This window comes from Symphalangus syndactylus, chromosome 23, assembly GCF_028878055.3.
Source record: "Symphalangus syndactylus isolate Jambi chromosome 23, NHGRI_mSymSyn1-v2.1_pri, whole genome shotgun sequence".
NCBI classification, from domain to species: domain Eukaryota; kingdom Metazoa; phylum Chordata; class Mammalia; order Primates; family Hylobatidae; genus Symphalangus; species Symphalangus syndactylus.
Genome location: NC_072445.2, coordinates 68,676,068 through 68,700,497, shown reverse-complemented (window position 1 = coordinate 68,700,497; position 24,430 = coordinate 68,676,068). Strand labels below are relative to the sequence as shown.

Genomic DNA, 24,430 nt, shown 5'->3' with positions numbered 1-24,430 from the left:
GAAAAATGCGTAAGACAGCATTTTAATTATAATGCTCAATATAAATATAAGGTTAAAAATCATTATTCTGCATTATCCTTCAAGGTGAAAGACTCATATACAATTATGCAGCAAATGAAATGTTGCTTATTGCAAAAAGAAGAATGGTCTTATAAAAATTAAATTCTAAAAAAGATACAAATTAAATGCATATTATGACTGTATGTATGTCAGAAACATCTGATAACAGACTAGAAAGAAACGCAGCAAAAAAAAAAAAAAAAGATAGAAAAAAAACATAGGGTCTGCTGTTAAGATTTTAGGTAACTTTTTTTGGTTTTCCAAATTTGTGCTAATATTATGTCACTTTTGTATTATTGAAATTTCATTTGCAATTTGTTAGGAAGACCTGGAAAATAGTGCTTACGCCGGGAGACAGATTTCTCAAGAAACAACCCTGTGATAATTTCCCAACAATCTTGAAGCCTCAATGAAGTTCTTCATGACATCCTTGCAGACTGGATAATGAAATGTGGGCCTTTGTGCGGAAACAGGGAGATTCTCAACTGGCTAAATGACCACTCCCAAGGGACCTGAAGACCAATGTCCATAAGATTCTACTGGACACAACAAGAGCTCTCTTCACAAGCCTGTCCTGTGCACTACATGTGACAGTGAGGCAGACACACACTGAGAAACATGTTGCACACGTTAGAAAGTACTAGAAATGATTACAATTATATTAGACAGTGTATAACAGACTAAGATTTTTTGTTTCATTTGTATAGAATAGAAAAATTTGAGCTAGATCTACAAGATTGCAACTTAACAAAGATAAATCTAAAGTCCTCTACTAGGTCCAAATATTAACTGTTTAAGTGGGGCACAAGGAAATATAGCTAAGAGACCAAATAATTGAGGAAAACGTAGGCATTTTAATTGTCACTCAACAGCATGGCATGACTGCCAATAAAGCAAATACAATTCTAGACTGCTGAAAAGAGAAGACGGTCATGCCATATACCGTGTTCAGTACTGCATTCTATAAAGGACAGTCATGAACTAAGTACTTGGAAAAAAAGGAGCAGATTTAAGAATAACATTCACATTTTAAAGGAGAAGTTACTTAAGAAGTGGGTAGGCATATTTGGTGCAGTTTAGGGGTTGAGGGCAGTTAGAATCAACGGTATAGAGACTGGTAAGAAGCAGATTTGCGTTCAATATAAGGAAGACTTTTCTCACCAGAAAGCAGCCCAAACACAGATCGCGCTCCTAGCAAAGGCAGTCAGACGGAAGCACACATTAACTCTTACATGTGGTCAGGGAAGCTACAGAAAAGACCCCTGCACTATATAAAAGATAAGCATAGACACCTGCAAAATCTCTTCCAGCTGCTATATTTCTTTTTTTTAATCTTCTTCTAACCTATTTCTTTTTATTCAATATTTTATATATGTCTTTCCATATCAATTACATATACCTACATCATTATTTTTAAAGACTACATGCTATTTCATTACATAAATCACATTTTATTTGTTCACTCCTCTTTGCTGCTGTATTTCTTGAGGTGTTAAACCAACTGAGGTACAGTATGGAAAGCACAACTATACCAACACTGAAAATGAAATGCTTCTCTATGAAATTTTCTCACTAAGAATCAAATGAATGGTTATTTTCGCTAGAAACTGTGGAGCAGATGCCACACTCCCCCAAAGCACTAAACACGTGCACCCAGGTTTACAATATAGCACAGAATGCCATACATATTCTCATATTCTATTATCCCCAAAATCAGGTTGTACCTTACAATCGCAGTCGGCCAGGTTGCAGTGGTGTAGTTGTCCTCGGCTGATCAGGTGCACACCTGATCATCACTGTTAATGCCAGTTACTTGAGTTAAATAGTGCATGCTTCAGGTATTACACATCTTAAGTTTAATGACACTATAATTCAGTAATAAGACAAAAAGTTAAACATAGAAAGTAACTAAAATACTCAGTGGGGCACAAACTTGTATTAACTTAAGAACATATCTGCCACTTGAGGGATGTCTACAATTCTGTATTTTCTTGCAAAGTAATCAATTCATTTTGCTATTTGTTTTAGACATATACACAAGAGTAAAATGATACAAATCTACGTCTCAATAAATCTAAATAAGCTTATCAATAAGTATAAAATATTAAGAATCTCAGTGGTGAGAGAGTTGAGTCATAGTTTAATCAGAAGAGCTTGTGCTTTCCCAATGGTACATAAAATAATGATGCATCTGAAAATCGGTGTTGCAGAATCAGTGAAATGGAGTGTGTTTCTTGCAAATGTGATGTAGATTTTATAGACAGAGCACTTTATTTTTAATCTATCTTTAATATAAGGAATCTTAGAATTGTAGAGTTGGATGAAACCTCGGAAGTCATTTGAACATAAACTCAATCTAGCATATAAATCCTTTCAATGATAGATCTAATGTGCTGGATGACAACTTTTAAAGAAGCTGAAAGACATCCACCAATTGTGGAAAGTATGCTACCCAAAAGAAGAATTCGCAAGTTAAGTCCCCTCAAAAAAGGGGAAGAGAGGTTTGACCTCAATGAAATTTAAGATTTATGTTCTGTGAAGGACATCACAGATACAGCAAGCATAGAAGTGACAACTGGAAGAACATATCTGCAACACATATACCTGATAAAAAGTTAATAGGAATTGCTACAAATTAGCAATAAAAACTGAATGGACAAAGGATAGGAAGAGGCATTTGACAGAAACAAACACCAGAATATTTAAATCTATAAAGTGAGTTCAATCCCATTATTAATCAGAGGTACAGCTATGACGTAATGTAACTCTCCTCCAGTTTGCAGAGTAAAAGGGTAGATCTTAATTTTAATGATGTGAAACAAAGTTTATGAAAGAGGCGTGAAATGAAAGAAGTAAATATTCATGTAATTCGTTTTTTAAATTAAAGTTTTCATACATCCAGTGTCTTAAAGCAGGGACCTGTACAGAGAAATAAACTATATTTTATGATTTCCAAGTAAAAACATATATATTTAATTTGTTTTGATTTTATTACTAGAATTTGTTTTTGTTTCAGAAAACAACATATTTAGAAACTTGAACACTGTTTAAGCACAGCCTAGTCAGGGAAACATTCACCGTGTCTATTTCAGAAATAAGACACTTAATGTTAACTAATGTAGTGGAAAGGACTACATTAATGATTTGCCATTTTAAGGAAAATGACAAGCTAAATAACAGCTGTCAGTAGGTCAAACGCAATTCAATCGGCATAGTTAGTTCTAAAAAACATTTAAATAGGTTCTTTAGCTGTGAAGTCCACATATTACTCAGTAATTCTAGAACTAATCAAAAGCAAATAGAAAGAAACAATTCTCACTAGCTTGGGGTCAGTGAAAACCTATTTGACCTATGCCAAAAAGGGAGGTTCTCCATTCAAACAGATGGATAAAAGCTCCAAGTACAGTTATCTCACTAAAATTCCAAACAAGTCACAATGAAGACATGACACAAAAAGCCAACATCGACTTTATATTTTAGTTGTGTGCATGTATATTATATGTATGTGTACACAGACACATCTAGAGACTAATTGTTAGTGATTGCAAATTTTATATATAAAAATGCCCATATATTTAAGACTCAAAGAATAGTTGTCTTTTTTATATAGTCACTAAAGACAGATATATAATATGTATGTATACTAACAGACAATGTGAGTTCAACAGGTATCATTTTAATGATATCATGCTGTACAAACATATAAAGAAAATATATTTGAAAAGAAAAAAAAAGTTTGCAAATTCCAGGTAATAAATGAAAAAATGAATTACAAGAACACCCAGAAACCCAAAGGAAGCTGTTACAGATCACTGAATTTTTGGAATCTGAAAACTCTGTAGTTTTATATTTTATTATTGTAGATAATTGTATACACAAGCCCCCACAGAATAATGCCTTGTCTGTTGTTCTTGAGAGAGAGCAGAACAGATGGTTCTAGTCAAAGCCCCTCGGCGACTGAGCATTATCACCTATCTAGGGAAGGAGATGGTGGTGCGGGGGTGGCAAAAAGGAGGATGAAGGCTTCTGGGAAAAGAGGGTGTAGCTTAAGTAAAAAATGGACAGCTAAAATGACGAGGGGTGAAACTGAATGTAAATTATGCCTGGCCTTAAATATAAGAGTTTTAATATTTTATTCATAATAAATCCACTGTTTTCCCCCCTTAAACTGCTGTCACCACAAGTGCTAGTGGCCCCTGACAAATGCCTGAAATCTTTGCCATCATTATTACACAGGAAAGGCTTTGAAAGAATTCCAAGCAATCCATCCATGTCATACTTTGACAAAGCAAGGGAGAGGCCGTGGGAAGAAGAGATTTAGCTCCAAGTGAAGAGTTAAGAAAGTGAGCCTTTACTCTAGGCTCCAGTTCTGCCCTAAAACCTAGCTGTTGACTGTAGAAAAGACTAGGATCTTCTCCTAGCAAGGCAATTACCAGTCTACATGGTTAGGACAGTGACAAGCAAAAGAAACATGTCAAATAAATAAATCGTTACCATTAAATAGAATATATTTGCAGGTACTTTCTAAATTTAGTACCATGACTATAAAAAACAAAACAAAACAGAAAACCTTTCAAACTACCAAAGCATGTGAAAACAAAGTATAAAGCTGTTTCAATACTCCCTTATGTTAGTTTTAAGAAAAAAAAAAAAAAAACTAAACTGGGACAATAAGAAAATTACACATTTTTTTTTTTTTTTTTTTTTTTGAGACGAAATCTCTTTGTTGCCCAAGCTGGTGTGCAGTGGCACGATCTCAGCTCACTGCAACCTCCATCTCCCAGGTTCAGGTGATTCTCCTGCCTCAGCCTCCCGGTAGCTGGGAAGGTACTCACCACCACACCCGGCTAATTTTTATATTTATTAGTAGAGATGGTGTTTCATCATGTTGGCCAGGCAGGTCTCAAACTCCTCACCTCAGTCGATCCACCTGCCTCAGCTTCCCAAAGTGCTGGGATTACAGGCGTAAGCCACCGTGCCCAGCCACATAAATTATTTTTATAATTACTCTTCAAATAAGGAAAATTTAGTAACAAAGAAAGTAATCTACTTGAAATATTTTTAGCTATTATAGATTAACAAGGATAAACACCAATCTAAGAATTTGTATGTAGTTTATAACTTTATTTAGAAACAAAATCTTAAATCCTTATGGTAATTTCATAAAAGGTTGAAAAAGTCTAATTTTTATATGCTTAGTTGAGAAACACTTAAAGCAAACCCTGCACTGAGCTGAAAATTTCCACAAGACATATAAAGAAACTTATAAAAGCTCGGAGTAAATCTCTTAGGAATGTCTTGATTGGGGTTAAACTATGGCTGATAATAAGCTTTAAAAAACTAACTTAGGAACAAGTTTGCCACCTTGACTGTATGAAATACCACTAAATTGAAAATGGAATCTGGATGGCTTTAAAATAATTGAATCTATGCTAGTTATAAATCCTGGAATCTTTTACTTGGGAATCCATGGTTTAAATACAATGACAGTTAAGAGGAAAGGTTTTATTATTATATAAGTATTTTTCTTTGACTTTTAGAAACTCTACAAATCAACAGAAATCCCTTATTCAAGTAAAAAAATCACAAAAAAAAGCTTTGAAAATTAAAACTTTTAACTATTTTTTTCTGCTACAGGTGGAATTCGTGCTGTGCTTGGGATACTACAATACTGTCTCTTAAAGATACATTTTTAAAACGTTTACTTTTTGTTCTCTAAGTCATCTACATTTAACCACTATTTTTACATTATAAACTCTCATTTGGCATACATTTACTACAGCGGCCAATAATGATCTATTATTGTACAAATCAAATATGTGTTTTAAACTTTACTTCTCCAAAGAGCTACTTCCCCTTCCCCACAAAAAAAGCATCAATTCGTTAAATAGACATTTCTGGAAAGTTGTACTTGAGTGAAAGCTACAGTATTAAGAAGCTTAGTTTTCATAATCACATCCTATATAGTCAATATAGTTACAGCATGAAACAGGTTTGTTTGTATTTTTCCCTGGTGAGCAATTTTGGGGCACAACAGGTTCTACTACAATTGTCTGTAAATTATAATAAATACCAAAGCTAAATGTAGAAAATTAACGCTGGCACCTAAATTTATTTACATGCCTCAGAATCATTTCATGGAAATTCATGTATATTTATTTACCTGTAAGAAAACTCAGCAAATCAACTTATTCATTGAGATTTCTATTTTATAGAAAATATTCACATACTAATTTTCTCTAGATAAGATATTCCCATATTAACAGTATGACCAAAGGCTTATACAGCATTCAACTTTAATTTATACTTTCTGACAAAAGAGAATATAGTGCCTTTTCCATCCCAGAATCTCCACTATTCTGCATTAAGTTTTTAAAAAGGCGTAAGATAACTTTATATAAAGATTTTAAATATTTCTTGAGAAAAACCATTATATGCTAATATCTGACAATTGTTTCTTCCCAAAAAGTATGATTTTTAAATGAAACTGAGCTTTTCATCCTTAGGTTTTATTAACACTGATGTTTTCATTAGACAGGATATGTAATTTATATTGATAAGCACAATACCACTTCAAAAACAAATTGGACAATCATGAAATTTTGGGGTTGTAGGAGATCTTGGAGAACATACAACATAACTCTTTCCTATTTCCCAAAGCCTCACATGCTATTTTACAGATGGGAAAACTGAGGTCCAGAGAGATTATGTGTCTTCCTCACAAGTTTGTTTTACGTGATTATAAAAATGCTGACAAGATTAATTCCTTTAATTTCTCATCACAAAGAAAAAGTACCCTGTGCTAGTTAGAATTTAGAAGGTTTTATATTTCAATATACCAATCAAAAATATAAATCAATGAGGCTTAAATCACAGAATTACAATTAAAATTGGGTTAAAGAAATGTAAATAAATTGCCAATATAGTGAAATTGTCATTTCATGTGTCAACCCTATAGTTATCTTTTGGATTTATTACAAATTCCTATGAGGTAAATAACTTCTAAGTTTTCAAAAGGTGGCCACATCTGTGTTCTTCTAATATCCTATACATTACAACAATTAATATTTTTATCATTACACTGATGTTTCAATAAGATACCTCTATATGCAACCAACCATTTTATTTCATAAAGCTCTACTAGAAAGGTCTAAAGTCACAATATAATGTAAATAAACTACAGATTATTCTGTAAAATATTTTATATGTGGCAACAAACATATGCCTTTAAGTTTGACGAATACAAATGGTAGACTATTAATAAAAACTACACGACAGCAACAAAATCTATATCACTGACGAGTCAAGATAGTACACACAGCATCAGATCATAGAGCTAATGTTAAAAAAAACTCAAACATGTGATAGGGGCACTACACAAAATGTCATGTGCTAACATCTGGAATTAAGATTACTTACAGTGGGGAAAATAAAATGTCCCCGAAAAGTGAAGGCACGCATTAAATCTTGGCACTCTTTTTATAGTTGTTTTACACATAGAAATGTAATTCTTACAAAGAACTAATTTCACTAAAGGTTACAATTGTACTAGTATTTTCTGTAAGAATGCAAGAAAATGAGTAAGATTAGCCAAAACTCTGTTAACTTCTATGTTATTATGAAAGATATTGCAATTTTTGTATTAAACATTTCATGTGCCTATGACCTGACATTACTGAGATTTCTTTTTTTAAAAAAGTATTTAAGTGTCAAAATTTTACTGAAAAGTTTTTACTGAAAGTACTAATTTAGTATGTAATTTATGTTACATTATAAAAAACACTTTTTTACTAGCTAGGAACTAAAAATCTCTGACCAGATAAGGGTTTAACCAGGATGTTTCTGTTATAGTTAAAATACATCTTTTCCCAAGTGATAGAACTTGGGAAAGTTCTTATGAAATTCTTTCATAAGTAGTATGGTAAAAAAAAAAAAAAAAAAAAAAAACCACTAAAAAAACAAAAAACAAAAAAAAGAGAGAAAATAAAAAATGAAATTTCAGTAAAGCTTTTCAGAAGAAAAAACACAAGAAAAAGGGACAAACTAATATTTCACACATTGGAAATCCAGTAACTGCTTTATGGATTAGTCTCTGGATCCTGTGCCAACAAAGTTGCACCACCAAGAATCATCATCATATAAGATGGTTCAACCTGATAAGTGGAATCCCCAGTTAGAAACTGAGAGAAAGAGAAAAGAATCTCCCACAAAATGAGAGAAAGTATATCAAATCTATCTGAAACCATTCCTCAAGAAAGACGAACTATAAGCAATACATTTATGAACTTATGTGTTTATCTAAAATAAAGACACAACCTGTGGGGAAAAAAAGGCAATTAAATTTAGTGCCAAAATTGAACTTTAGGGTATTTATATTACACAAATTTTTCCACTAACCATTAACGCTTCATGGAAAAACAATGGCCACATGAGAAAATATACTTCATGATTACATGCAATCATCTATCAATTTAAATAATTTTAAAAGTATCTATATATGTTTAAATATTTTACATGAGATAAAAGAAAGGACAATTTGGACATAAAGGAAAATCTAAGTATCATAAGCACAAAACTTTGGTATTTTAACCTCAAACAACAGTCTGCGCTCTAGTTTATTAATCAACAGGAATGCTACTTAATTAACTATGTGAAAGTTAAAGTAAGTAAGAAAGACAAACAAGGCAAGTATTACTTAAGCTATTATTATACTATACTGGAAATTTTTCAGATATCTAAGATTTTGTAAGATGTAGTCACCTAAACAAATGTAAAGCCATCATAAATTAAAATTGGTTATAAAATGCCAATAAAACATTGAAGTCCCCTGTAATTCATACAAAATCTGTTTTTAGAGTTTAAAAAGGGCATCAAAAACTATAAAGTGTATCATTTTTAAAAGCCCATTTAAAAATTATAAGCAAATTGAAAAAATGTTATTAATTATCCAACATTTAATTATTCATGCAAAATATTTATAAAATATTGTCAAGGAAAATAAATGTTCTAGTGCTAATATGAAGAAAATTAATATACTGGTTTTTAAAAAAAAATTTTAAAACAATATTCTTCAGTTAGTAAGCAACACAAATCACTTAGATTTGCCTGCCTGAGACACGATTCTTTTGAAACCAAGCAATTGAAGGAAATGGTGTTGCAATACTGTCTTTTTAATGAAAACCGTGGCAGTGAAAAGGTCACATAAATAATCTGCACGATGTTATTCCATTAAGAAAGTCACAGTCTAAATCTAACGACTGCCAAAGAGGGGCTAAAAGTGTAAAAGAAAAAGTATGCAGTCACCTGCAAAACATATTATATTCTGATTAAAAGCTGTTTTTAAACAACCTTTTAATCTAAAACCCATTTGCTATCTCAAAAATGACCTATAAAGAAATGTTTATGTAATTGTGACTAATTCAATCATCTTACACTCTGGGTTTTAAGAAATATATGATAATGAAAGTTCAACTTATAAAATTCCATTTAATTAATTAAATTAAAAATTCACAAAATTGCGGGATTATGTGTTTAGACATCAGAATTTTCTTTTTTCTTGTTTTCAAACCGCCTACACTACTAAAAAGATTAGGGTAACACAGATAATATCTGTGCATACAAACTGAAGTTAACACAGTAGACTGCTTAAAACAGAAAAACTACATACATATCTTCTTTTTCCACTGATATGACAGAGTATAACCAATTAATCATTAATAAGTAACAAGCAGCAGCCAGAATATGTTTAATGCTTCATTAAAACAACATTGAGGCCCATTACAGTACACAGCAAACGATGCTGGAAACCACCTTATACCCTTGCAAACCGCATTCCCTTCTAACCTCATTTGGTGGAAGCAGCTAGAGGGTGAATGGCAATATATTCTCAAGTAAGCTTTTATTAAGTATGAGAAATAAATTACATTAAGTGTTATTTTTTGAACTCAGAAATGAGGGAAGGGGTTGTTAAGATATCAAATTTACTAAGAAAATAATTATGTGAGAAATACGTTGCTGTCACAAGAGAGACTTGCCAGATACTGCTTTTAAGCACGTTGTTATACACACCTTTAGAATAAATTTTGTGACCCAGAGATTAGTCTATGGTACTAAAATTCCTGAGAGTAGACCAGAAAAAAAATGGAGGGTAGGAGAAATGTTTTCCTAAACAATGTTAGCATTACTCTAGGGGCATTAAGAAGCCCTTATTTCGTTTATAATTAGTAAGATACTGAGGTGATGGGATTGTTAAGGACATGTTACAAATTGCTTTTCTACGACTCACTTCCGAATCTCAGCTCTACTAAACGTGATTCTACTTCATCAGAGCCTCATGACTGTGATCTCAGCAAATGCAATTCTAAAACTTGAAAATTACCTTGGAAATTTGTGAGAAGCCACAGAAAGGTCCTCGGAAGCACACACATATTAAATATTAATTATAATGATGACTGTCATCTTTTATAGTGATTATGCCATTATTTAGGAATGCTAATTAAGACATAAAATGACTTGTTAATAGCAAATGCATTCTTAAGCAATATATTTGTACTTGTGCACTTAACAGCAAACCCAGCATGAGGACTGAACCGTAATAGACTACAGTTCTATTTTCTAAAATGCTGACATTTGAGCAAACGTTCCCATGGAATGTTTGCCTGATTCGTGGACTGACATTTCCTCTTTGTAACTTGCTTAACTAAAAAGGAGACATGCAGGCCAAACTCCACAGTGCCCGCAGGCAGCAGGCTATTGCTTGCCACTGCAACGTATGCGCGGTTTCTCTTTTACTTCCCTCTTGCCCTACTGCCCCTCAGCCCTTCACCGTCTCTTTATTTTGACATGCATATTATCTTAGCTGATTTCAATCATCTTACAGGAGTGGATGACATACCTTAAAAGATTAAGCTTTCCCACCTGGGATTTGTCCAGAAATTTAGTGTATTACAGCTTCTCAGAGCCTTCTTCGTTCTCCTATATTCTTGTGTTATCAATAGTAGCTTTCTTTCTTATTTTATGTTTAAGTATGAGACACAGGCAGCTATGCTGATGGAGTCAGTTTGTACTGTCACTCATCTTTCATTGTAACTGCAAGGTTCACTTCCTTTGTCTAATTCTTTGCTGCCATCTATGTGTATAAAAGAGCACAACATTCTTAAACACACCAGAGACTTCCTCTGTTTCAAAAACAATCATGTCTCTAATCCAGAGGGATGAAGAATGAAGCTTTAGGAATAATTTGCTTCCCTACTGAAATGTAAAGCTTATCGGGAATTTCCATTTCTTTCTCTGTGAAGCAAATTTATAAAACTGAAAAATGACTGAAGGTACATTATTTAACATAATATTATTGAACATAACCAATAGATTTTTTCCATTATTGCTGTTGATAAATTTTAATTTGGCAAATTTGATGAACTTATGCTTGAAAAAGAAAAGTTGAAATTTTAAGTCACTTAAGTAAACAATTCCAATAAGATAAATTAATTTTTGCTAAATTGCAATCTAAATATCTTGCCAAGTGATAGAGGGAAATGATCACTAAACCAAAACACTTTCATAATATTTAATATAAAGCAAATGCAAAGCAAACAGATAAAAAAATTATTTACACACATTATGTAAACAACCAATAACTCAAATATTGTGACGTAATAATCAACTAACCTCTGTCAAATATTCAAACACTTCTTCTCTAGGGAAGATGGAGAAATCTACCAGACCACACTAAAGAGCCTCTCAGCCTCCCCTTTAGGACTGACCATACTGGCTCTGAATTGTCCCAAGATACGTTAGTGTCAAACAAACAAATAGAAAGGCACTCTAGTGTGGAGCCATATGGGAATGTTAAAACAAACAAAAAACCCTGTCCCCTACACCATTTAACAATTAATCCATGCAGTCACAGTAAAGACTGGTTATTTACCATCAGTACTAATAATATGGGTTGACAGTCTTGAAGAATGTCCTAAAAGGTTTATTTTGTCAATACCACGAACTTCTAAAAGACTTTACTGTTACATATTAAAAAAAAAAACAACCTGGCACCAATGAAATATATGGAATGGGAGTAGAAAGAAAACTCAGGAAAAGGTTTTTTTACCCTGATATACCAAACAACGTAAGAAGTTCAAAACTACTGCCTCTTCTCTATCAACTCCCATTTAGAATAACTGCATAATTGCTATCAACACAATATTCCTCTTCTCTGGCAAACATTTCATTTCAATTCTCAACACTAGAACCATACACAAGCTGAGCTCATCTTTCAGGGTGCAATATTTTCTAAAGAATTAGTCTCTTAATGATAAACTTAACAGAGTTTTAACATGCCAAACCAAGGCTTGATGCATAGTTTCTTACAAATAAAGCAAATTGAAATTAGTTGTGGATTACATTTTAAATTAACATTTCCAAACTATGAACATATTATGTCATTTTTTAAAAAGTAAAAATGATACCTACTAATCACTCATCTTCGATGTTAGACATTTTTCAAAAAACAGAAATCTGATACATGAAAACCATTTTCATATGATTTATTTCTTGTTGGCACTGGTAAGGTATCCAATTAACGATTTACAGTAGAAAGTAGAAAAAATTCTTACGCGTTACATTTTTTGAACTAGAAAAGATTTAATTTTATTTTACCGTACCAACTTTAAGGATCCAACTTTAACAAAGCAAATTTTATAAACTCCACCTATATGTAAGGATAAAGTACAAATCATATTTAATATCAAGCTTCACTATGTATTTTAAAAGAGGTATTAAGTTTAATTTTTTTAAATATACATACAAAGTTTGGGGGTGGAGGAGATACATTTTGGTATTAAAGTATCATTTATGTCTTCACCTTAATTTATGTAAATTACATGCTGTAATCTGATTAAGAATCCTGGCCGGGCGTGGTGGCTCACACCTGTAATCCCAGCACTTTGGGAGGCCAAGGCAGGCGGATCACCTGAGGTCAGGAGATCGAGACCAGCCTGGCCAACATGGTGAAACCCTGTCTCTACTAAAAATATAAAAATTAGCCTGGCATGGTGGTGGGCGCCTGTAATCCCAGCTACTCGGGAGGCTGAGGCAGGAGAATTGCTTGAACTCAGGAGACAGAGGTTGCAGTGAGCCAACACTGGCACTGCACTCCAGCCTGGGCGACAGAGCGAGACTCTGTCTCAAAAAAAAAAAGGAAAAGTTTCACTCACAGTATATTTACTAACTTACTCTTCACTCACCATTTTTATAAATAGCATCTAGAAATTAATATTATGGTAAATATGTACATTTAGCTATTTGCATTAATTTTAGCTTAATATATATAAAATAATGTTGCAATACTAAAATAATGCTACTTTGGATTTTATTTAGTAAACAAGCCACTATTTATAAACACATTAAGGGTGAAAAACCCAACAAGCATAGCTTTGTGTGGTCCACTAATTAATTATGAGCAAAATTCCAAACATTATTAGCTGTTATCAAAATTACAATACCACCTAGCTCTAATAAAACAGAACAATCTGTTTGAACAGGGAGAGGAGAACTTTCATAGAGTGTTCTCTCGCATATAAATTCTTAATGGACTATAAAGGACTTTTTAAGTGGTTTTAGATTTGAATTCAATTACTCAAATCTACAACAGGCTTCCAAGAAGACTTTGAGCCAGATGACACACAGGCACCCACCAACAGCATACACTCCTGCCTACCCTGACGAATACAAAGTCGAAAATGCTCAACTTCTTCCTAAGAACCATGGGAATAAACTAGTCATATTTACAATCGTGGCATTTATTCATTATAAACCTAAACATGAAATTATAAAATGAAAAAGGTTTTGTATTGCAATTTTGCCCTGTAACAAACAAAAGTGGTTACGAACTGTATTAAGTATTACGGGGGCTGTGTCCACACAGGTAAAGGGACAAGAAGACTGATTAGAAAGAAATGGGAGCTTGTAGAACAAAAACAAAACCATAACATTACTTGACCATAGAGGTTTGTTCCATCCACACCACCTATCCACAGAGATTAAAAGCATCCAGGCTCTGCTCCAAGCACCTACTCACTTTACCTGTAAGAGAGCTAATTCTTCTAGACACAAAATGCACTATAGTATGCAGGGATATTAGGTCTAAATGCAAACATACCTTATTAATCCTCAGGCTTTCAAAGTTGTACTCACTGCTCTTTAACAAGTAAAGCATTCTGCTCATAAGGAATCTTTATTATTTGAACATTCATAATTTGCTAACAAACTAGAGTGATTTATGTTTCTCTGAGCACATCTAAAAATTACATATGACAAGATAACAATGAGTTTTAAAACTCATATAACATCATAATAAGCTATAGCGACTCATAAATCTACTAAGCAAAATAAGTTATCTTCAGAGACCCAATATGAAGTTACAGTTTGTGTATACTAATACATGGACAAAAATGTATTTTCAGTGCTAAAGCAGAAATATTTATTTTTAAATCTTAGAAAATGGTTAATTCACATTATACTTATATAACTGACTTGACAATTTCATTTAAAAATAATTGTATGAATAGGAACAAGCTGCTCATTCTAACAATGTCTTCATTAAGAAACTGTAGCAAATATTATTTGCCTCCCATAGCTTTTAGGGAAACTAACTTACAAACCACCATGGTATAGATATATATTGAATTAAATTGTACTACTCTAACCAAAAAGATGACTATCATTCCTGATGAGTTAGTACCGTGAATTTCTGTTTTCCGTGTATATTAATTTTATGTTAGTATCACTGATGTGCTAACATTGCACCTGGCATTGTTGAATTTGGGGATCTTCTAGCTATTCAAATACTCTTTCATATGGTATTAATTAAAACCAGTTCCCTCCAGCAAGGAAAGAACAATGTTTTAAACTCAAACCTACTGCACCAAAACTTCATTTCACTGTAGTAAACAGGGGGAATGACAAGGGGTCGGATACAAAGCATCAGAGTCCTGTGGTATCTTCCCCTCACAGTTCAACGATACTGCCCACCTCGGTATTCTTAGCTTCGTAGTGTGACAGGAAGACTGAGTGGCATCATATCTGGGGTTGGAGACTAGGTAGCGTGTGGCTGCTTATCAACTGCAAGTCCAGGTGGGCACCTGTGAAATAAGTGCTTGAGCTGGCTCTGTGCCAAAATCTCTGCCACTTTAGAGTTCTAGAGCCCATTTATTAAAAAACAAAGGATCCAAAACATCACTTTTTCCTTTAGAACACATCATAACAAGTTAACATTTTGGTGGCAGTAAATACAGTTATTTGAATGAGGAAGACATTCTTGCAATCATTTCAAACAGCAGCTAAGGCAAATGACAGGCCTCCGTCCCAGGCAGAAACAGCAAAGACGGATATGTTGACCATGTAACCTGAGCACATCCATTTCTCTAGATAATTTGCCTCAGGTTGGACTGAACTGTGAGCAGGCAGCACACTGGGACTGAAGTGAAGGAGGACACATAGCGGCCAATGCGCATTTCCTTTCCCCCGTGCCCACTGCATTCACTGCTTGCCTCCTTCATCAGGACTTGGGGTGGTGAGGGTCCAATCCCAGGAGAGGTATTATTGGAGACAGGATGGTCAGGGGGCCTCACTGAGAAGCTGATGCTTAAGTTCGAGTGTAGTTAAGGGAATGAGACAAGTAGATATCTAGGGAAAAAGAGTTACAGTCAAGTCCACATACATAGGCCCACAGGTAGAATCACAACTTAAGGAAATACAGCCTAAGGCAGGTGCTTGCTGCATGGATGAGAAAAACAGAAGCATAAAAAGGCTAAGTGCCCTCTTAGGTTCGTGTAGTGAGCATGTGACATGACCAGGATTTTAAGCCACAGAAAAGTCCAAGACCCAAGGTCTGGTGTGGACCTGGATATGAAGTTTTAGAGTGTGTCCCAGGAACTGTGATGTGCACCCCTGATTTGATAACCTTGCCTGGACCATAGTTTCTTGTGAGAACATTCCTCTCTTCTGCCCCATGGCAGTCGCCTATTCCAGTAGTGGTCATAACGTCTCCCCGCTGCATCCTCTGGGCACAGGGCCTGTTAAAGGGCCGATGGCTGTATTCACACGTGTTAACTTACTGAATGCTAACATGCAATTGTATGGGCCACAGGCCAGGCCCTCACCCACATTTAAGGATGTTTAACAGCTTCTCTTTCCTTCTAACAGCAATAGCTATGCTCCCTGCCTACTCCTTACTTTCCTGCTCTACTCACAGCTCCCCGTCAGGCTCCCCAGGGTCCAAAATAAATAAATGAATGAGCAAGAACGCAGAAGAACAGTCCCTCTCTGCTGTTTGCTCTGGGTTTTTAATAGGCTACCCCCTATTCTTACTGTAATTACACGGTAAAGGGCCACGCTGTTGCAATTTTGTTTTGTTCTGTAATTGGGTTAGTCAGGCACTAACCAGATGTTCAACTATAGACTCCCACCCTTCACCAACCGCCCTTCCCCCCCATAATGCAATTCTCCCAATATATTTGTTCACCCACCCCCTTCCCTCAATTAGAACAGCCCCAAAGAGGTTCAGGCTTCCTGGGGACGAATATGGGGGTCAGCTATTAAGGTATGAATTTCGACTCTCAGAACCACCAGGAAAATGTCACTGGAGATGACAGTTCTTTAGCTTAGGTAATTCAGTTTCTTGGGCCCTTTCCCAGGGGCCACAGATTTAATTCCCATGACTATTTCTATTCCCACCTCCATTCCTTTAACTAGCTTTTCTGTCTCATCCCTCCTCGATTCTAACTTGGTGCCAGGTCACTAATGCACTGGCCCCTTGACTCACCGTCAACTCTGCTTCCTGACTGGCATCCCAAGCTTGAAGTCTCACGTGGAGGAGTGTTTAGACTCAACCCCTTGGGGCTTCCACAGTCAGAATCTGCTAACTTGTCCCGCACAACTATGTGAGGAAATCTCAGCTTCTGCCAGATGGTCATGCCCCAGTGTACCTCCCAGGCACTCATGCCTCCTAGCAGTCCTGAAACAAAATTAAACAAATAACCTACACAGAGCCTTGAAAAGGAAAGTAATACAGATATTTAAAGGGTTAGAAAAGGAGTAGAATGTATGGAGTTATTCAATCTGAGTAAGAGAAAGTGAAAGAAAGACATACTCATGGTTTGTAACACTGACAAAGAATTTGAAAATCCTTTTCGAAACTAAAAAACAGACTAAGTGACTTTCTGTCTCCACTAAAGACACGTTCCACGATGGAATAACTGTTGTTTCTCTGAGAAAAATCAAGGCAATTCCAACATGGCATTGTGAGGCAAAGGAAAGAAATACTGCACTAGGTTCACTGTAGAAAGATCTCACCAATACCACTACTTTGAAAATGACATTAAGATTATTAAAGAAGCTGCAAGACATGGGGGACAAATCGAAAATCAGGACGGCAATTAAAGTTAAACAATTAAGAAACACTATTACTTACACAGCAAAAAATACACAAACCAACCAACCACACAACCACAACAAAAAAGCAGTTTCCTAAAACATTTTCTCCATCAAATGGGCAGGACTACGCATTGGATAATTTGTTCCTACTTGGACGATGTCATCATGCTAGGTTTAACTTCTTTTAATAACTAGTACATTTCAGTCATCTCTCACTTTCTCCCACATAAGATCAAACCAGCCTTTCAATGACCTACTTCATGAGTCATAATTTTTCTGTTTATGATTCAGAAAAATGTCTTCAGTCAGTATTTCCCAGACTGCTGTGGGTTTCTTCCAAGAACCAATTTCATCTTCATTGGTTTCCTACAGGAAACCAGACCAACTTCCTATTATTTTATTTTCCTTACTTTTAGCATACCCTAGCCCACATCAAATTAACTGGAAGTGAGAGTGATAGGAGACTTTATTCCGTACAAACAGAAGCCAACACAAACAATACCCAGTCTAGAAGTCACGGATTCAAAATTAAATGCAAATATGTGCTAATATTAGAACCTTTTTTCAAAAGGACACCAAACCAAATAACAAGAAATTTAATTAATCTTATGGCAAACATTACACTGTCAGAAGCAACTTTTTTTGTCTAAATATATCTATGAATACAATAAATTCTACAAAGCTGATTAATATAGAGAAATTAACTGTAAGAAACAAAATATGTATTTTTTCATCCTAATTCCTTCCCTAACAAGCTACTAGAAAAAACAAACAAACAACTGCAACCCACCGTGGAGAGCCCTGGAGAGGTGAGGGAACACAGCAGCATGCTGCCAGCAACCTGACAGGTGAGCAGTCTGTGATCCCACGGCGCCATCATCCCAAGCCCCTTCCCCATGCCCGCTCTGGCCATGACTAAGCCTGTCCACAGATCACAGCATAAACAGTGGTAAGGAACAAGGGATTTCGAAGGGCATTCTAAGAGAAGCCATTCATACTAAGTACTTGAGAAGCATTTATTATCTCAGACTATGTACTATTCAGAAAAAGATGTTTCTGAATATCAAGAACTTTGATATAAACATATATCAAATTCTCTTTCCATTCTTATAACTCCTGACTGCAGACATAGTTTTGGGCTTTAAAAGCTCATTAAGTCATTAACTAGTAAGTAATAGGATTATTTTACATCAAACTCAAAAACCTATACATTAAAGGCAAAGGTCTAAGAAGAAAGCATTTAAGGAACATATTCTATATGGATAAACCAAGAAACCTGAAACACTAGAACAAGGGTTCTCAAAGTGAGGTTCCCAGACCAGGGACAGCATCATCTGGACACATCCTAAAAATGCAAGTTCTAAGAGCCCACCGTAGACCTAAAGAATCAAGGATTCTGAAGAGAGGCCTGGCAACCCACACATGATGCTACAAGCTTTATCTATCATATTCTCTCTTGTCCCTCTATATAAAAATTTCTGGAAAAAAAAAATGCATTCAATTTGCATTTCCCTTATAACCTCTTAACTTCTAAACCCCCTGCACACTGGCCAAGTTCTTCTGTCACGTCACTAAAATATTCCTTTAAAATGTCACAAATCCTCGCTGGCCTAACTGGCAAAGCCGGTGACTTTTCCTGGTGCTCATTCTCCTAGCCTCATCCCCTCTTCCTTGCACTGACCTAATTTCTTGACCGCCATGGCACAGTCCCACCCTCTGCCTCCTCCACTTCTCTCATCAGCCCTACTTGTCCTCATCCCGCCCTCTCACTATCAGCATGTTTCCAAGATTCAATCTTCAGTCGTCTACTCATCTTTCTCCAGTTACTACTTGGCATCTTTCAGACCTCAAGAGCTGAATATACACCTCTGTACCCTAGATCTCTCTCAAAACTCACAGCATATTTGAAGCTACCTTACAGCCTGCTTCCCTTGAATGTCCTTCAAGTAATGCCAGTAAAATATTTCCAAAAGGGAACATATTTCTCCAACCCCACTCCCAAAGTTCCTCCTTGAATGTCGGTTTCTAGTACTGGTTCTATTGACCTTCTGGTCCCCTGGGCACTGCAGCCCTGGGTTTCCCTCTTCTCTAGTGACCACATCAGTGCATAGAGGAATCAGCCCCACCTGGCATCCTGTTTCATTCCTCACTCCCACCCCCATTTCTAGTGACACCATCCTCATCCAGCAACTTCCTAGCTCTTCTTAAGCCCTACCTCTAGACTCTTACCTCTAAAAGTCATCACTGAATATATCTTCCCCCGTTCAACACATGGGGAGGCTGTCCAGGCACAGCCCAGCTTCCTACCTGGCCTTACCTCACATTTCTCCTCATACTGGTTCTGCTCAGCTCATCTAGAATGCACGTGATGCTGCAAACATGTCCCAAGTTTTCCCACTTTTCTCTTTGCCTCATATTATTACCCCCATTTCAAATATTAGTTTCCCACTATGTCTGTAACTCTGTAACTGTCCTCTCTATACCTCAACACTAGAGCCAGTGTCGGTTCCACCATGCACTATCCGTAATACCCTCAGACGCAAGTTCTCTCTTACCCCCCTCTAAAGAATCAGACATTTGTGCCAATCACCCCTCCTACAGTTGAAACCCCCACAGCAGAAGAGTATCTGACACATCTTTTTGTACTGTACCATGCATGATACCTTGCATGAGGTAGGCACTCAATAAATATTTGTTGGAAGATTAAATGAACTTATAAACCAAAATTCTCACTTAGGAGTACCATTTCTGCCCATTAACTAACCGTTAAGAAAAGCATCCAAAATACCATAAGAAAAGATAAACTTCACATGTGTAGCAATGTAGAGGGAATCAACTCAATAGCCTATGATTTCTATTACTTACGGTACAACCACACCACAGTGATAAGAAAACACTATCATGATCACTACAACTAAGAAAACAACTATAACATATTTCTGAACTATAAGTATGTTTTGAAGAAAGGAAAGAATCAGCCCATTTAATACTAAATGACAGAGGTAAGGTCTTCTATAAATAAACCTTTATAAAAATTTTCTGCATCTTTCATTACAATTTTTAGCTCCTAAAAGTGATAAACTATCTATGATTACCAAGGAAACTTTTTAATCTAAAGGAAACTGAATAACAGAATGTTCATTCCAAAACATTCTGTTTTGTCTGGAAGATACTCTCATGGCTGGTCAGGAAGGTCAAGAAGCAGCCAGATGAATTATAATGTGGAAGACAGACTGACTACTTCAATTAGGGAAAAATAAAGTCTTCATTCCTGGAATGATAGAAAGTCACCGCTTCTCCATAGGAAAGAAGGGATGTAATATCTCAAGCACAGTATGCATAAGAGACTTTCCAAAATGAAAAAACACACAGAGAATCATTTAGAAAAACAGCTAAGCTGTAACCTAAAGACCCTGATACCTTTCACAGACTTCGGTGAAAGTCTGGATATAGAACAGAATCATCACAGATTAAGAAAAGAAAAATGTTTCTTCATAGACAGCACAGGCAGATATGAGGTATCTTCATTCATCAATATGTAGCCATCCTTCAAGGTTAACATTTGAAAGAGATATGTATAATGAAGACTGACAATCAGTTATAAGATTGAGTTTATTGCTATGTTTCTTTCACTGTGTTCTCCACTTGGTTTCATTTTATCTAGTTCATGATTTCTTCCTTAAACAAGCAGAGGTATACATAATAGGCATTTAGCTTCCATTCTATGCAAACTTGGGGATACAGAAAAATAGCCAATCACCTAAGAAAAACTTTCCAAAATAAGACTCCTGTACTTGTTCATTAAACAGCAAAAAAAAAAAAAAAAAAAACCTCACAGATTTTCTGGACTTTTGGGGGGCTTTTATAACTTAAGAGTTACTTGCTTTTATTTCTAAGGTCCACTAACCATCCTGTCTGAACAAGTATCTAAACAGAACTCCTATCATTCATGGCTTCAGATTTCACTTATTCACGTGAGCAGGAAGACACAGCAACAAAAACTTGAATTAAGCAGATCACTAGAACCCTAAGGATGGGCCTGTGATGTTTACTGTGATTCCTTCCACAATGCGAATAGAGGGGAAAATCCACATTGGCTATATCACACTGAGGAGAAGGGAGACTAAAAAGCTTTCTTCCAGTGATTTTCACTATTCACAATTAAAAAGTTAATTCAGCTAATTTTAACATATTATTGGGACTCAAAAATATTATCTCAGCCAGTAATTTAGCCGCTACCAAAAATTGATATAAAGGTTTTACTTAGTTACATCTTCCAACATTTTAACAAAACATTTAATTCACAATCTGTTATTTGAAATGGCAGAAATCACATCCATGGGCCTCATGGCTACAGGGAACAGCCCAAAATAAACAAATACTGCTATTTCAATATTAGTGGTAAGGTTTTATTATATTGTTCAATAACAGACAAGAGACTTCTAAAAAATCTACGAATACTTCAATTAGGATTAATAAACTAACACTGACAATTCAACTTGAAGACTAAGACCAGTGATGATATGACTGTCCTGAGAAGCAGCAGACACAAGTAAATTACAGAACGCCACAGAAACACGGCCAGAGAAATCCTAATGAAAATGCTTACTTTGACGTGGCTCTGGGCTCCGAGGTTGTAGATCTCCGTGGGCTTTACTTCATTAATGATCTTCACAAGGCAGGTACTGTCAGTGAGATCGCCATAGTGCAACTTCATGTCTTCAGGATACAAAAACATCCCATTAGATAGAGAAAAGCAACATAAGCTCAATTTTTTAAAATGTCAAAATTGAAATGCATATTTGGAAAGCCTGAAAACCAGGGTCAAAATGGAAATGCTGCACTGGTGGTTCTGGAGTAGCAGAATCTAACCGTCATCTTTAACCTAAACAATAGAAAGATAGCTACATAGTGCCTACGTCTGTAAAAGATTTTGGTGGTAAACTCAGAAAAACTTTTTTTAAAGCACAGTATCATGAACATGTTATACAATAACATATCTTAGGGCTCCAGGTGGTTGTAAGATGTGTTCTGCAAGAATGAGATTGGGAAAAAGAAAACCTTGTAATAACATGTATACCATCTAAAGAAATCTAACACTGATGATGATGAAGACAGCTCTCTTTTCTTTAGATACTTTTATCTAGTAATTTTTAAGTACTTTATAAACATCAACCTTAGGCCCTGCCTGAATGCCTGATGTGGTGACATAATTGATTGAAGGATAACTCCTAAATCTAAACAGATCCTTACACTGACTTCATTAGCATAAGAATTTGACACATGTGGATGGGTGATTTACTAACTTGATCTTTTCACCATTTTTACATAATATTGATCTATATCTACATCCAATGGCAGGACTGTTCTGAACTTTGCACAAAAATAATAATGATTTTCAAAGACAACGCACTGAATGACTTAAAGTGGAAAGCCTTTTACTGTAGACAACTGCATCATCTTCCTGATGCCGTCACTATCTATACAAGTAGCCCAAACCTTCAAATATGCAGGGGTTGAGGGGTGAATACAAAACCACATATGGTTTACAAGCTGACTGTATCGTCCTTGCTGGCTGGAAAAACTGGCCACACAAAGCAGGCTGAACTTGGAGTTAAAATCCCTGTGTCCTGGTGCCAGCTCTGCCTTCTTCACAGTGCGCAACCTCAGAAAACTCATAACCTCTCTGTCTCCATTTCCTCAACTATAAAGTGCTCTCTGGGTCTCCCTATCCACCTCAGGAGTTGCCATAAGCTCAAACAAGAAACCAGTCTGCTTGTGCTATATAAACTGTACAGCTACATACAGACAAATTAACAAAAGTAGCAAAACAATTGCAAATACTGACAATGATCAGTCATTTAGAACAGTTTTGATTGCCATTTATTGGGGCCTATCTTCACAAATTATTTTTTAAAATAATTAAATGTACAAAGATTGTTTAAATTGATTAAATTGGACCGAATATAAAAAGCGGGTCGGTGCACTGCCTGTATGGAAGTGCTCTTACTTGAGGGGATAAGGACACCTGCAGAGGGGTGATCAAAGGCATGCCCTTCCTTGGTCTCACCAAGCCATCTACTCCACAGCCTTCTAACAGCCAAACCATCATGACACTGTGGCCTAGGGCAGTGAGCAGGGAAGGTTTTCAAGGCATGTAAATCGTATTCAGTGCAGTAATTCATGGGTAAATAATTGTGACTTGTTGGGCTTTGACAAAAAATGACATTTGAAAACACCTTATCTGAACATAGGAACATCTGAAAACACCTTATAGAAAGAGATTCCAGAAAAAGAAAATGACTTACTTCCTTCAATGTGAGCCTGGGGATTCTTATACAGATGCTCAATTCGACCCGTATTAAATGAACTGGACCGCCGTACAATTCCATGGACCTGAGTTTTTACAGAGTGGAAAGATAAATGTGCAATGAGGACTAACAGACAACTTCTTTAGCTAATGTTTAGCTTTATGAAAAAAATGATTTGTAAGCATTATTTTAAATTATTAGAAATAGTCCCACTGCTTACTTTCTCCCCAACCACTGTCCACCAGCTACCAACATCCTACCTCTGTCTTTCCCCCGTGATTTTACTGCCAATCTCAACAAACGTAATCAGGTAATTATGTGACTTCACGCTTAGTTGTAGATACTCAAATGTCTCCTTTTCCAAACGCACACACTTACAGCCTAACTGCTGACAAAAATATCTTTTCCATTTGAAACTGAAGACAGACCATTTGAAGCCGTATCGGTAAAACGGCGTTTGTGGCCTGCTTAACACAGAGCACAAGGCCATCACATCTTCTCAGTGGCCTCAGAGCCTGCATTTTGCATCTACTGAACGTATTTCTGGAGCCACAGACATAATCAGAGAGCAGATGTTACTATGCAGCTAAGTAGAAAAGTCAGAAAGCTAAAGAGCATGGGTAAGAGACAAC

The 24,430-nt window shown here is 35.7% G+C and overlaps 1 protein-coding gene across 3 annotated transcripts in view; it reads right to left on the bottom strand.

Annotated features, from left to right (window-relative positions):
• The window catches only part of GMDS (GDP-mannose 4,6-dehydratase), a 629,847-nt gene that overhangs the window by 465,465 nt on the left and 139,952 nt on the right, over window positions 1-24,430 (bottom strand). For all 3 annotated transcript variants that reach the window (XM_055263596.2, XM_055263598.2, XM_055263597.2), the window contains exons 3-4: window positions 23,796-23,883; window positions 22,097-22,206 (exon numbers count right to left, since the gene is read on the bottom strand). In XM_055263596.2, the coding sequence (XP_055119571.1) occupies window positions 22,097-22,206; window positions 23,796-23,883 (198 nt within the window). The remainder of the gene's footprint in view (window positions 1-22,096; window positions 22,207-23,795; window positions 23,884-24,430) is intronic.